At 37.9% G+C, this 16,155-nt stretch overlaps 2 protein-coding genes across 3 annotated transcripts in view; one reads left to right on the top strand and one right to left on the bottom strand.

Annotated features, from left to right (window-relative positions):
- The window catches only part of RGL1 (ral guanine nucleotide dissociation stimulator like 1), a 257,827-nt gene extending 251,945 nt beyond the window's left edge, over positions 1-5,882 (bottom strand). Inside the window, exon 1 of one of the 2 annotated variants that reach the window (XM_004469095.4) lies at positions 5,338-5,882. The gene's annotated coding sequence lies outside the window, so the exon portion shown is untranslated. The remainder of the gene's footprint in view (positions 1-5,337) is intronic. The other variant, XM_058274849.1, reaches the window with a different exon arrangement.
- A 162-nt stretch (positions 5,883-6,044) lies between these two features.
- Positions 6,045-14,377, top strand: ARPC5 (actin related protein 2/3 complex subunit 5). The gene is made up of 4 exons (XM_058274851.2): positions 6,045-6,325; positions 8,606-8,677; positions 10,515-10,691; positions 13,025-14,377. Exons 1-4 carry the CDS (start codon positions 6,182-6,184, stop codon positions 13,085-13,087), a joined length of 456 nt encoding a protein of 151 aa, XP_058130834.1. The 5' UTR covers positions 6,045-6,181; the 3' UTR covers positions 13,088-14,377.
- Positions 14,378-16,155: the final 1,778 nt, after the last annotated feature.

Genomic DNA, 16,155 nt, shown 5'->3' with positions numbered 1-16,155 from the left:
ATAAAGATAGCACAAAGAAATAAAACTATGGACAATCTTACTTAAAAATACATATTTTGGGGGAGCAAGTGTAGCTCAGTGGTTGAGTGCCTGCTTCCTGTGTACAGGGTCCTGGGTTCAATTTCTGGTACCTCCTTAAAAAAAGAAAAAAAGAAAAAAGATATAAATTTTGAAACCATATAAACATAAGTGAATAAAATCCAGCAAGGACTTAAAAGAATAACATATCATAACCAAATGGAGTTTATTCTAGGGATGGGAGAAAGGTTCAATGTAGAAAATATGTTAAGTATAATTCAGTACATTCATAAATTAAATTAAAACTACATGACGAGGAAGTGAATGTGGCTCCAGCACTTGGGTGCCCACCTACCACATGGGAGGCCCCAGATTTGGTTCCCAGTACCTCCTAAAGAAGATGAGCAAGACAGCAACCTGATATGACGGGCTAGCACAATGAGCTGGTGCAACAAGATGACCCCATGAGGTGATGCAACGAAGAGACACAACAAGGAAACATAATTAAAGACATGATAAGCAGAGAGAAGAGGCGGCTCAAGTGATTTGGCACCTCCCTCCCACATGGAAGGTCCTGGGTATGGTTCCCAATGCCTCCTTAAAAGAAGACGAGCACACAATGAACAGAGAGAGCAGACAATGAGCACAAAACAACAAAGGTGGGGGAGAAATAAATTAAAAAAACAAAAAACAAAAAAACAACATGACCTTTATATTTAGATACCCAAAAAAGAATGTGATAATTTCAACAGTCATTCCTGAGAATCACAAAGCAATAGTAAATATAATATCAACTGGAAAAATACCAAAGACATCTCCACTAAAATAGGAACAAAAAGGGAAGTATGCCATCACCCACTTTTGAGATCTAGCTAATGCAGTAAGATAAGAAAAACAAATAATTGATATAATTAGGAAAGAAGATGTAAATTAACATTATTTCAAACATAATTACATACTAAAACAAGAGATGCAACCTGAAAACAACTATTAGCATTAATATGATATACTAGTAATAGGAAAGAATAAATAATAAATATTTTTTTAAATCCATATCTTCCTTCTTTATCATCATAAGCAGTTAGAAAATTAAATGGGGGGAAAGTTTTATTCATAACAACATGTAAAAAACAATGTTCATTCTTTCATTCAGCATTAATCTTATTTCCTGAGAGAAGAATACAGACCTATAAATGTTTTTACTCTTTGAAGTATTAATGTCTAAATAAAGGTCCCATTGTAAGATAGTTCAGCCTATCTACTCTAATTCAGTGTGTAATCGTAAAGTTATATAAAGCTAAAACTAATTACAAAGAAAAAACTTGAAGTTTTGAAAGTTGGCAGTTTCAACACAGAATCAGTTGATTTGGGCCTTAAGTAGGGACACAATAGAGTAACATGCTAAAAATCTGTCATATTTTACTAATTATGTTGCTAAATAATAATTATATTAAATCACCATTACCATAATTGAAATGTACTCTTTTCATATTTATAACACATATCTGACATAACATCAAGTTCACTTCCATTTCAAATAATAAAAATAATGCCATCCTAGCAGGAGTCATTGTCTTAATTTAAGTATTTAGAAGCAAGTTTGAGAAAAAGACATGCAGAGGAGGTAAAGTATTTGGTTTTAAATATCTAAGAAGAAAGACCCATTATAGGAAAGTTTTATCAAAGTTCCTTTTAACTATAAAGATCCTTGGCTGTTTGCACCATCAAAGAAAATAAGGAGGAGCTACAAACTACATACGATCATGTAGCATTAACCTTCAAATTTAGTCTTGCTTTGGTATTGGACCAAACCAGGTATTTACATAAAAAAATAAAATGTCTTAAAACCTTAAAAAGGGAAGTGGCTGTGGCTCAATCAGTTGGGCTCCTGTCTACCATATGGGAGGCCCTGGGTTCGCGTCCCAGGGCCTCCTCGTGTAAGCAGGCTGGCCTGCGTGTCACAGAGAGCTGACGGTCTGTGCACCATGAAGAACTGACGCAGCAAAGTGAGGCAACGAAGGGAGACAAGCAAACAGAAAAAATGCACAGCAAATGGACACAGAGAACAGACAGCTAAAAAACAAGCCGCAAGGAGGGGGGGATGAATAAAAACAACAAAAAACCTTATAGATCCTTTACTTCAGGGCTAAGCTCTCATTCTAAAATTTAAAATAGGAAAAACAGTATTACCTATAATGAATTAAGTATCATGGTTACCATTACATCTTTAGAAATTTGCAAGGAAGTGGGATAATGTGTATTTCCTAATTAAAAGATAATGAAGGATGAGTTTTTTCACCAAAACATCTCCCTAAAGCTTTATAAAGATTTAACTATATCAGGAGTAGATGTGGCTCAAGCAGTTGAGCTCCCAGCTCCCACATGGGAGATCCTGGGTTTGGTTCCCAGTGCCTCCTAAAAAAAAACAAAAACAAACAACAAGGAAAACAAATGAAAAAAACAACTCAAGGAAGTCGATGTAGTTCAGGGGTTGAGTACTGGCTTCCCACATATGAGGTCCCAGGTTCAAACCCCAGGCCCTAGTACCTAAAATATATATTTATCACATGACAATATGGAGGAACCTTGAGGATATTATGCTGAGTGAAATAAGCCAGACACAAAAGGACAAACATTGCATGGTCTCACTGATATGAATCAAATACAATGAGTAGACTTATGGAGTTGGACTATGAAGTGTAGGTTGGTGGGAGATGGAATGTGGAATGAGAAGGAGATAATGCTGGATGTATGTAGAATGTTTAATAAGATCCAATGTAAATATGTGGCAATGGATGGACCTGGTAACACATTATAATGAATATAACAAACACTGTTGATTTGTGCATATGATTGTGCCTGAAATGAGTAGTGAAGGGATATTAATATTAGTTGGAGAACTGGAGGATAATATAGAGAATGTAAAACAATGATCATGGCTGTAGATGAGGACTGTGGTTATTAATATAAATATAAGTGTTCAGAATATGGTGATACATGGGAAAGTACAGTTAATATAATTTATAGACTATAGTTAACAACAACATTGCAATGTTTTTGCAGCAAAAGCAAAGAAGGTACTATATTAATGCTAACAGTCAAAAGAAAAAGAATATGAGGTTTCGATGTGTGAGATATGAATATGATTAAGCATTGTTTTTCTCTTCTTCATTTGTTTCATTAATAAGGAGACCTTGACTATGTCATTTAACTAATCTGTGTTCATCTGTGTATCTTTCTGAACACTAGAAGAACAATTGAGTTGGTAGTTGGAATTAGATGAGATAAAAGTGCCTGGACAGACCTTTTTAGGATAATGATTCCATAACTTGTTAAGTTACCTTTTTCTGTTACTTTATTTTTAAAATTTGAAATAAAGTTTGAATTAAAAAAAGATTTAACTATTAACATGGGTAGAGAGGAATATTAATGTCTATTCAAAAATACTCAATCTTTAAATATGATTCCAAAATTAGCTGGTCAGGTCATTAATTCACTGAATAGAAAATTTCTGTGTACCTACTATGCTCCTAAGCACTTAGATCATTGTGAAACAGTAAAAAATACTGCATTATAGAAGGACCTTTTTGACATCTGAAATGTAATACGCATTTTGAGGCTGAGAATTAATTATGTTTAGCACTTTCAACATATAGTGCAAAATTCCGAGCAACCAAAGCAATTATACCCTGGAGCAACCTCGATTTTTTAAAATTCTCACTATTTCTTTAAGTTGATTTTTACCCAAGAAGTCTCAGTTCTAAAATAAGAAAATAAAAAGATTTCCCAAATAAGACATAATACAAAAGAGTGGAAATGTAAGAGAAGGGTTTATTAGCTCTTGAATTTTTCTTTCTACTTACTCTCAACAGTGCTCTTAATGTTCAATTTTCATCAAAGAAAATCCTTATTTATAAAAGAACAAAAAGTACAATCATTTTTAGCATTTAAAGAAGTATACTGTTTAGCTCTAACTAAAATTAGCAGAAGACTGAAACTGTGAAAAAATATTAAAACAAATATTTATTCTAAGTTACATATTGCCTTTCACCATAGTAATAATCTGTTATTTTGGTATATAATATTTTCAGATAAATATTGGTAGAAAATTTGCCTTTGCTGTTCTAAGACAATCCTAGGGGAGTTTGTTATCACTGGGTTTGCTTATAACTTGAAAGTTAATTTAAAGAAATGTCACTTCTTATCACCTAAATGATATGTCTTCTAAAAGGCTGACTTAATTGGGAAATGAAAAATACCATATTGATTTCTCCTCCCAGTAAAAAAGATGCATTCCATTCCCGAGGTGTTTCTTTCTCTCTATTTCTATCTCTATCTATATCTCAGATTTGATTTCTCTCTTCCTTTTCTTATTGAATCATTATTCTCAGTATGCTCTCAACCTGAACTGCCTTTCACACTTCATTTTATTCATCAGCATTTATTGAGTACCTTCTGCAAGCTTAAATTTATGGCAGATATAAAGGAAGATAATACATTATACATATAAAGTCTCTGCCCTCCAGAAACTTGCAATCTCTTCTACAGACTCAAGCTAAAACACAATATATAATTTAATAATATTTAAGACTAGTGCCCAATTGAATGATAGAGACAACATGCAATTTACATTAATTAGAATTTTAGAGCTTCAAAACTTTCATGTATTTATTCCTCATAAGAATTTTATTTTAGCCAAGAGGAACCTGAGATAAAAAATTTTTAATTGCAAGCCTCAAGCAGTCTGAGTTAAAGCCAAGACTCACGTCTGGGTTTTTATGTTTCTAAGCCCAATGCTCTTTTCAATACACAGAAAGTCAGGGACTGGGGTATTCAACAGGGGCAATAGCCAGCCTTCTGCCAACGTGGAACTAAACTAGACCTGATGGGATGGCAGGAAATATGAAGCCACCTGAGCTGTGTCCAATCAAAAGTCCAATTTAATTTTATTCTGCATATATTTGGACTTTTAATTAATTCTGTACTTCATCGTAATATATAAGGCACAACTACTTTTTAGTGCCTTTACCTCAATAAGAGCTCTGGTCTCAGAAATAAGAATGTCGAATATAATAAAAAGCTAGCCTAGTGGCATCACATGAATTTTAAATCATAAATATAAATAGTAAGAGTCTGGTTTCTACTAATCCTTACACATTCTGTTTTCCTCAGCACTAACTCGCCCCCACCCTTCTCTAGCATTCTTGCTGCAAACCACCACCTATTTTAAGATGCCAAAAATGACTGATAAATTCTACAGGTTCCCCAGTTTTGTGACCCAGCCCCAGCCACCTTCCCCTCCTTCCCAAGGCATGATACCGAGTTCAGCTTCTGAAGGTCCTGTCGTGATGTTGTCACACAGCACTGAGAAGTAAGAAATGACCTTTCGACACCGTCCTTGGGGACCTCTCGTTGGCCGTGCAGGGTAGTTCTAAACCCGGGGAAGGTTCTCCCAGCTTGGGAAGGCAGTCCCGGGCAGCGAGCTTTCCGAAGCGATGTCTCCGACCAGTAGAATGATGCTGAGCACCCGGGTGTGCACGGCTCCGCCCCATTCTCCTACCAACTGCAGGGAACTCGGTCCGGCAACCAGTCCATCCTACCCCACAGGCAAGTCCGGGCCAGCCGGACCTTACGCAGGACTCCGATGACAGCTCAGAGGCAGGGGCAGCAAAAACCAAGGCCGCCAGCCCCGGGTGCCCATAGCAGTCAACCTAAGACCCCCTACCTAGACAGGACCGCAGAGAAGCGTTTCTATGGGAACCCCCCAGGAATCACCTGACGCTCTCCGGTAACCAGTTGCGGTAGGGCTTTCTGCCCTCCCTCCTGCTCCGCCCCCTCCCGCCCCCGCCTCCTTCAGCCAGCCCCGCCCCTTTCCTGCGGAGAGTCTGCGCCTGCGCACTGCAGAATGCGCGCTCCCTCCCTGCAGCACTCCTCTGGGGACAGCGGGGGACAGCGTCGGAGGCTGGAGGAGAGCGTGAACCTGAGGAGGAAGGAGCAGGCCAGCGCGCAGGCTCAGAGCCGCCTGATCCGCGGCTGCCGGCGACGCCCCAGAGCGGAAGAGGGAAGTGAAGGCACCAGGCGGCGAGCTCCTGCTGGGTTGGGGTTACTGAGGTAGCGGTCGCACCAAGAGGAGGCCTTTGCCACCCTTCGGATCGGATCGGGGATGTCGAAGAACACGGTGTCGTCAGCCCGGTTCCGGAAGGTGGACGTGGATGAGTACGACGAGAACAAGTTCGTGGACGAGGAAGACGGAGGCGATGGCCAGGCGGGGCCCGACGAGGGCGAGGTGGACTCCTGCCTGCGGCAATATCCTTCCGTTCCCGCGCTGCTCCCCGCGCCCCGCCGCCCTGCGGGGTCTGAGGGCCGCGGGCGCCTACCCGGGGTCCGACTCCGTGTCATGCGAGTGGACCGTCTTGGGTCCCCCAATCTGAGAGGGGATGGGGTCCCCCGTTTCTAACCGGCCCGCTTCGAGACCCCAGGGTCCCTCTCCGGGGAGCTTGCCCTCCCCAGCGCGCTCCCACGGCCCCGGATTCCTCAGGTTGCGCCCCGAGTTCCAGCCTCTCGGGAGCTGGCTTGGTCGGCCTCGCCCTCGTGGCGCTGGGGAAGGGATCCCGTGCCTGTCAGTCCGCCTGTGAGGGCGGTTAAGTTTTTCTCCCAGAACGGTATTTACCGGGATCAGTTGAGCGCCAGAAATTTCGGATTGGGGGAAAGGGCATGTGGCTTTTGTTTATGTATTTTGTTTGCGTTAGGGTGGTTTCTTCTTTGCCGGAAGGGAGAGACGGTTCGCAGAATTGAGGCCCTCTGTCCTTTCAGCCCTGAGCTGCCGCTGCTTTTGAAAAAAAAAAAAAGGATTTGGCAAAATATAGCTTGCACATTTGCTAACTGGGGGAGGGGAATGGGCACAAAAAACGCAAAACTCCCGAGAAGGAAGCCTGGAGTGATTTACCTGCTTAAGAAAAGGACGGTAGAAGATGGGGAATGCACTACGAGAATTCCTGGAAATATTCAAAATAAATCCCAACGGATAAAATAGAAGATGAGTCATTTGTATAAAGCAGAATCATTTTTGGGATCTAAAATTGTTTCCATTTTAGTTAAAATGTGGCTGTCAGTTCATGGGTTTTGTTTTTGCATATTTGAATATTCATAACTTGGCATTCATATTTGCAGCCGATCCTTTTAGAAAAATGTGCATGTTGCAATAACCAAAGCTATTGTTTTTGAGAATTTCAGTGACTGAACCTCATGCTTTTCTAATTATTCTTGGGTGTATTCATAAGTGAAGGAATACTTTTTATATTCTTTCCTCATCAATGTCCTATTAAATTATAATGAGGGAACTATATGAGTGAAAATATTTGATAGCAACTATATCTGGTCTTAAAGGCACCTAAAATACTGCATTAAACATTAATCAACATACAGATGTTTCCTTGATTTCCTCAACTTTCACAATCAGCAGTTACTATTTTGCATTATTTATTTGTGAGATGTTTTACAGCTTAAAAGTAAGCCAGTGTACAAAAGGCATGCTTCTCTAGAAGTTCACACAGCTTTGAAAATAAGTTGACCACCAACCATAGATTTTTGTCAGACTTTTTTCTTCAGAAGATAAGTAGCAAATATTTTTTTCTAAGAATATGATTTGTGACTAATTTAATGTATTTTAGGTGATATGTGATGACTTAAATACTACTGTATCCATATCAGTGGATCTGATTTTTAATCAGTTCATCTTAAAAAATAAATTATCCCTTCTACCTTTGTTAAAAACCAGAGACAACTCTACCGTCACAGAGGGAGTCCAGCACCAGCGGTGGAGGAAATAAGTGAACTCTGTGGTTTTCCTTTTAGGGGAATGACTGTACATTCTGATAGTCTGATTGGTCTTCTGTTTCTCATACTTGCTAAGGCTAAATTTATTAGGTATGGGCTAAGACAGTTTGAATAATCTTTGAAATATGAAAGAAAATTTCTGAAACAGAAAAATTAAGCTGCCACCTAAGGGTAATAAGAATTATTACACTTTCTGAAATGCCTCTTTCCATCAATATTAAGAAATTGCTTATGAATATCATTCAGATTGCCAGGGCAATCTACCATCATTTTCTACCAGTATTTCAATCAATATAGAATATAGGGCTAGTAAAAATTTGGCCTCCCCCACCCCCCCACCAGTCATAATCACCTAAAAAGACATGTTTTGGTTGATAAGCTCTTTCATTTGGGGACCTAATAATTCTGAGAGATATTTTAGGGTTTCCTTAATACCACTCTAGATAAGACTTGCATATGTTTCTCATCTGTGAAATTTCAAGTTATCACAGTATTCATTAGATAGTTGAACCAGAGTGAAACGGTCTTGTCTTTACCATAAAAATAAACATTTAATGTTCTCTTTTGTTTTCAGTGTTTTACCCTTGATTACCATCCTTGAAACCAGCACATTGAATATGCCAATATTGAACCTAGTGACCACAGTAATTTTTTTTTTAATGCATAAAGTCAAGTCATAAGACCTAATGGTTCTTGATATTTACAGTGCTTCGGGTTGCCCTTTGCTCTTATTCCCTTAACCTCTGTCACAGGAAACATGACAGCTGCTCTACAAGCAGCTCTGAAAAATCCCCCTATCAACACCAAGAGTCAAGCAGTAAAGGTGAGTCACAGACAGCACAGTGATCTCTGCTGACATCTTATCATTTGTCCCAAAATCCTTTTAGTTGCACAAAATCAAAACTATCTTTGACATAGAAGAGCTTACAATTTAGTTTGATAAGCCAGAATTTACTTATGAAAATATACCTCTCTAATATAAAGTTATGATAATGCATAGAAGACAGTAAGTCCAGAGAGTTAAAATGACAGCATTTCTGTGTTTTTAGAGGAGGCCACTCAGGTTGAATTTGAACAAGGGCTTGAAGAATAAAACTTCTACAAAAATAAACAGATTCTATTTGCTTGTTTTTTAAAGATTTTTAAAAATTATGCAAGTCTTAAATATGTCTTTTAGAAAGCCAGAGATCTGTGGGGATAAAAAGATAACCACCATAATTCCACTACCCAGCAGTAATGTCTGAAGTATGGCTATATACTTCAAGAATTTTTTTCTGTTAGTGTTTTGTTTTGGTTTTTGTTTTTTTAGTAAGAATGGAATTTTATAACCTGTTCTTTCAACTGTATTACAATGTATATGGACTTCTTTCCTCAGCAATAAATGCCCCTCAGAAAGGCTGTGCAATTAAATGAAGCCCAAAGCATTGATTCCCCACTGCCAGTGGCTATTCACACATAGCAAGAGACTCATGCTAAAAGCATAATAATTATCTAGGCAATATAATTTTTTTAAGGGGAAAATTTTTCTTTGGTTTTAAAAAGTTGTAGGGAACTTCACTGAAATTTCAGTTTTACCACCTTCTGCTTTTATATGGACGATTTGTAACGCAGCTTGTGGGTGGAAGTTATAGCTTTGGATGTCTGTATTTTTCTGAATTGGGTAATTGCATAGTCTACACTGAAAATAAGAATGGGTGGTAGAAACATTTTGTAAAATTCTGATCAGTAGGAATATTCAAGGTCTACTTTGTCTTAAATAGAAGGAGAAACAAATTGTTGAACGAGTAAATTAGGCATTCCCTTTGCTTGGCCTCATGCTTTGCTTTCTGAGTAGCCTTTTGCCAAAGGAAAAAAAAGGAGATCATTGTAAATATCACTATATTGCATGTCTATAGTCAAATGATAGTGAAAAATGAACATTTCTGAAGAGACGTTCAAGGTGGAACTGCAAATTGGTTTACTTTTGTTGGGTTTTTTTTTTTTAGGATCAAGAAGTAAAATTTAAATGCTAATTTAACAAATGGTTAAATTAGGCATCTAATCTGTTAACAAATCCTATCAGCTCTACCTTCAAATATGTCAAGAATCTGTCTACTACTCACCACCTCCACTACTGCCGTACTAGCCAAACTACTTTCATTTTTTCCTGTATTATTGCGATAACTTCCTAATTGTGCTTCCTCCTTCTGCTTCTGCCTTGCCTCCTGTGCCCCCCTCACCCCCCCCCACCCCGCTCTCCAACTTATTCTCAACACAGCAGTCAGTGATCCTTTAAAATTTGTCAGATCTTTGTTATTGTTCTAAAAACCTTCTAACATCTTCTTGTTTCTCTTAGAGTAAAAGCCAGAGACCTTACGGTGACCTACAGGCCTTTTGTTATCTGGTTTCCCATTACCTTCTGACTTCCTTTGGAGCTGGTCTCCTACCGCTCCATGCTCCACCATTCGCTTTGAGTCTTTTTGCCATTCCTTGAACACACTGAGCACACGCCAACAGCACTTCTTCTTTCCTCTGTGTTAAACACTCCTCAAATATCCCCAAGCCTTCCTCTTTCACATCCTTCAAGTCTATTCAATATCACCTTCTTATCATGGCCTTTCTAAAATTACAACCCTCCAACACAAATATATCTAAATATTGTCTTATTTATTTATCCTTAGGATCGGGCAGGCAGCATTGTGTTGAAGGTGCTCATCTCTTTTAAAGCTAATGATATTGAAAAGGCAGTTCAATCTCTGGACAAGAATGGTGTGGATCTCTTAATGAAGTATATTTATAAAGGCTTTGAGAGCCCCTCTGACAATAGTAGTGCTGTGTTATTGCAATGGCACGAAAAGGTAAGTTATGATTTACAAATCTTCAAGACTAGTTTCTTTATAGCAGAATAACAATGACAATCTCTCTTACCTAAATAACCATTTTGACTTCCTTATGTTACTTCTTTGTTATTACAATAAATGAAAATGCAAGTTCAGATTTATGCTTACTGGTCATGTTCTTAAGAGGTTCTGATATGCAGCAATTATATTTATTCAGTAATGATTATTATTCATTAAAAATCTTGAATTTTGAACTAAACCAAAACTTCACTAAAAAAATAAGCCATAAAAATCAAGAATTCTTAAATATTTGTTTCTGTCTTCATGAAATATATTTTACAATGTAAGCAGATGCGGGCACACCAGCCATCAAAAAAAATAGAGTAGAAGGAAATTTTTGCTTTAGGTATAAAGTGAGTAAGGTAATCTTTAATACCCAACTTTTATATTGATATAAACAATGTAACATTTAAATAGGATCAACCATAGGTGTGGGGTATATTCTCCAACATCTGGCAACTCAGTTTTTCAGAAGTTATTGAGTGTTTGTCTTGAGTGTATCCTGGTAAAAACACACATACGTTTGTGTTAAGGAGGTAGTAAAACTTGATGTTTAGCATTGGGCAAGCCTCAAATACTATATCAAATATAAAGAGCTAACATTTATGGATAGGTTAACCATACCTTCCAGTTTTCCCAACAACATTTTATGCTTGTTGTCCCAGAATCATTATAAATAGTTCCCCCTTTCACTCTAAAGGGTTCCAGACTGAATAATTTTTATGGTCATCCTATTTATTGAGCATCCTATTTCTGGAGCACTTTCTTTTTTTGCCTGATACTGTTCTGTGAGTTTATATTTCATTGAATCGCCACAAAGACCCTATAAGATACACAGACATGGTTATCATTCTCAATTTACAGATGAAAAGCCAATTTTAAAACAAAAGCAGTCTATTCCCAGTATAGCCTCAGGGTCATAGCTAACTTTGATTGAGTACTTTTATTCCAAGCACTCCTCAAAGCACTTTAAAAATATTAACTCATGTAGCTTTCAAGAAAATGGGAGGAAGAAAGTCCTGCTACTACTCCCCTTTGCTGGATGGGGAAACTGAAGCACATATTGTGTTTACGTCTTCTGACATCGATCACCAGTTTTTTGCCAGTCTTATCTCCTAAATACTTCTCAAATCCATCTACTCATGTACATCTCTAATGCAACTGTTGAAAACATCTCTCCTAGTCTGTTGCCATAGCTTCCTAACTGGTCTCCCAGCTACCAGTTTTGCATTTTTCAAATCTGTTCTTCACCCCACCACCAGAATGAGCTCTCTAAATTCCAAATTTGCCCTTGTCACTAATCTGCAGTAAAGTCCAAATTCCCATATCCAGCCTCATCTTCCCCTTATATCCCAGGAGTGCCAACCTTTTCCCTGAATCCACCATACAGCTTCATACCGCTATTCCTTTCCCTTTTATGTCATCCATTTAATGTCTTGTTTTCACCTGGAAGCCTTATCTGGCATATTCTTCTATTCCTTCAGGCTGGGTACTTATTCCTCCCCTGTGCTTTTATAGCACCCTAAGCATAACTGTCATTTCATACATTTTTAAAAATTATCTTTCTCCTACCACTAAATCAGAAGATGCGGTATTTGTTCATTTGAATTCCAGCATCTAGCACAGTACCCAATATACAATGGTACTGTATTTTTTAACAGAAGTAAATCAGAGAATCAAAGTCCTAATGCTTAATTGTGACTTCCAGTTTTTCAAGATACAATCAGAGTTAGAGTTCCTAATTCTTAGCTATTAAATAATATCATCTTAGCTTGGGGTAAAAAAAGTCTGATAAACTCTGGACTCTGATCTAAATGGAAGTTGGGATGGTTGGTCCCAGTTTTAATTTCTTCCCGATTATGTAGTTAGAGCAAGAGACAAATTTATGTTCTTACAAATAAACCCTACTACTTCTCTTACCACTATTATTTCTTTAAAGATGCATATGTATAGTATCCTAAATTTATACCTGAGAATCTGTTTTAGGCAAGAAAATTATGCTGCATTGTTGTTTTTTTTAAGTGTTCCTTGGAAACAGTGTACTTAGGAGGTAAATTAGGATCTCACAAGAATATAAGGGCATGAGGGCAGAGACTTCCAGGGTTTTATATATTACTGTATCTCCAGTGACAAGAACAGTATCTGGTACATACTCGGTGCTAAAGAAATATTTATTCAGTTAATGAATTTGAAATGTATAGCTGCACACATTTCTTCTTAAAAGAAAATATTTAATATAAGAATTGATTCTTTGTGATTCTGTCAACATTTACCTTTTGGGTTGTTTTTAGGCACTTGCAGCTGGAGGAGTAGGGTCCATTGTTCGAGTCTTGACTGCAAGGAAAACCGTGTAGTCAGCAGGAACTGGATATTTGCCATTGGTGTGGGAGTTGCTGGTACAAAGACCAAAACAACCAAATGCCACCGCTGCCCTTTGGGTAGCATCTGTTTCTCTCAGCTTTGCCTTCTTGCTTTCTTTTTCATATCTTTAAAGAAGAAAATTACATATGTTTAACTTTAATGAAAATTGGGATAATATAGAGGAAATTTTGTTTCAACAGGAGTGTTTCATGCACTCAGAAATTATTTCAGTGACATGTATACCAGTCTGTATATACTATAATTTACATTCAGGTTTAATTGTGCAATTTTTAACCCCTGTTGGCTGGTTTTTTATTTTGTTTTGTTTCATTTTTGACTAATACTGAGAGATGTGGTCATAATTTGAGACCAGTTTCCTAACTCATTGCTAGCTAAGCAGTGATCTTTATAAAAAATATGTTTGAGAGACTGGCAGCTATTAACATTGCAAAACTGGACCATACTTCTCCTATTTAAGCAGATGTGTTTTCTGGAGCACGTGTTGCATAAACACCACTACCAAGTTCCAGCTTTGTTTCTGCTGGCCTCCAGATGAATATGTGCTGTTTTTGAGTATGCTTTCTTCCTCTCGGCATCTAATAATCACAGCTTCTCAATTTCTCTGTGGTTACGCAGGGTCCAGGGCAAGGAGCATTGCTATATACAAGTGTATCTATGAAATATCCGAGCCTGTTCGGCATGAGTATAAAACTTTTGTCCCAATAATATGGCCCTATTTGGGGAAACTATAATCCAAATCAGAAGAGATTCAGAAACTGATGTAGTTCAAACCTTGGGCAGCCTCCGAATGATGCTGTTTTCTTTAAAATATAGAAGCTGCCTTACACATCATGAGGCGTACATTTAGTATTCAGTATGCCCTATAAATGTTTTCAGTCTTCTTCAGGGTAATTGGGATCTCAAAAGATTTGGTTCAGATCCAAACTAATATACATTCCGTATTTTATCTCAGTGTTTTTTAAAAAAGAAAATGCCACATAGCAAAAAGTGTTAACTTTCTTGGACAAACCAAATCAGTTCTCAAGAAAATGATTGGTGCTTACAAAAGCTATTCAGTAGTTCCAAAACCACCTGAATGCATATGACCCAGAAGGAAATCGGCCTGTGTTTAGTATTTACATTGGACACCAGTTTCATAATCATTGACTTGACTGGTACAGAAATTCTGTAAACTCTACTGTTTTTGATACCTGCTTTTGTTTCATTTTGTTTTGTAAAAATGATAAAATTCATAAAATAAAATTCCAGTGTTGAATATTTTATTTTTATAGCTCTCTTACTTTATTAAGAAGAAAGATTCCCTGCTGCCACCACCAAGTTACTGTCCTCTAAATAAGAACTAATTTCAGACAGGATTTATAAGACTCCTTTATACAAATATCAGGTAAAATAAAGGAGAGAGTCATTAACGGTGTCAGAGCACTACTGGAGCTCTGTAGTGATTCCGTAGTCCTCTAGAGGCCCACTGAACACCTGTAAGATCACTACCAAAAGACCCAGACTAGAATATGCAAAACTGACCTAGTAACTGCAACCATTGATGCCCAGCTTCAAAACCCATTCTTATACCCCAAATCTGTTTCTTATCCTTACCTACAGTTTTCCAACTGCATCTGACAAGATTCCTGCTTTTTATCTTTAAAAAACTTAAGGCAATTCAGAGACCTATGAGATAAGAGAAACTAAGCAATATTAGACTTCTTCAAAGTGGGTGTATTTGCCAAAGAGGTGCTGATGCAAAGTACCAGAAATCTGTTGGCTTTTATAAAAGGTATTTATTTGGAGTAAAAGCTTACCGTTAACAAAAAAAGAAAAGCAAACAAACACAAAAAGCCTGCAGTTACAAGGCCCGAAAGAGTCCAACTCACGGTACCATTAGAGGTACTTTCTCACCCAAGTCTGTTGTCCCAAGTCTGTTGAATCCAGCTCTGTGAGGGTTCAGCCTTCCACTTCCTCTAAAGGCTCTGTGGGCCCAGCTGCTGCTGATCTCAGCTGTAGGTTGGAGGGCTTGTTTCTTTCCCCCTTCTCAACTGCTCAGGGCTCTGGTCACTTCAGCTGCAAATAATCAGGCAAATTAATCAGCTCTCCCCAGAGGCTTTAGATGGTTGAGCCTTCTCCTTTCTGTCACATGGCAGGACTGAAATGACTAAGTTTTTCTTCCCTATCTTCTGTGTGTCTTCTTAAGTGAGTGTTTCTATCTACCCACCAAAGGGGGTGGGGACTCAACCCTGAGTTACAAATCAAAGCCCTAATCTTGATTTAATCAAGTAAACAAAACCTTTTAATTTAATATAATCAAAGGGTATCATGCCCAGAGGAACAGACCACTTTACAAACTGTATCTTTTTTGGAATTCATAAATATCAGACTGCTACAGAGTGTATAGCATAAAAACGTACAAACCTTAAAAACAAAAGTGATATTGTCGTACTTTTCATAAAATCCTTCTTAATATCACTTTCGTGGCTGAAGTGTTGGAGAAAATTCTAGAGTTCCATATTCTGTAGACACCAGAATGAATGTGTTTGAAATCTGCTCACCCTATCAGCTTTTCTCAAGAGAAAGTACTTTATGGGTACTGACAGAATGGGTGCAAGCTGGAAACAACTGGCTCAACTGATGCATCCTGACTAAATATCAATGCAGGTCACAATGACCATGACACAATACAGTCTTTACGGAAAGAGAAGGGGTAGTCAGGATCAAATAAGAAAAAAGATAAATGCTGAGGAGCACTTTGGGCCCCAAAGTAGTTCTTTACTTCCCATTCTGTTCTACTTTAATCTCAGCAGTTTTATTGATTGTTTTGCTCTGCATTTTTTAAAGGAAAAAAAAAGGTAAACAGTACCCTCATGGTCATTAGGAAGCATCACCATTTAGGTAAGAGTCATATTTGATAAGTATGATGATGAATTAAGGCAATCCATTAACACAAGCGAAATTAATGTGTAGGTAGTATAAGCCAAATATTTATTTTTTAAGCATTTACATATCCCCCAGGTTCATGAGGGACTTAAGGACTTAATGGGAGACTAAAGTC

Source organism: Dasypus novemcinctus, chromosome 13, assembly GCF_030445035.2.
Source record: "Dasypus novemcinctus isolate mDasNov1 chromosome 13, mDasNov1.1.hap2, whole genome shotgun sequence".
Lineage (NCBI taxonomy): Eukaryota > Metazoa > Chordata > Mammalia > Cingulata > Dasypodidae > Dasypus > Dasypus novemcinctus.
Note: the sequence above shows the minus strand (reverse complement) of the source record. Positions and strands in the feature narration are given on the sequence as shown.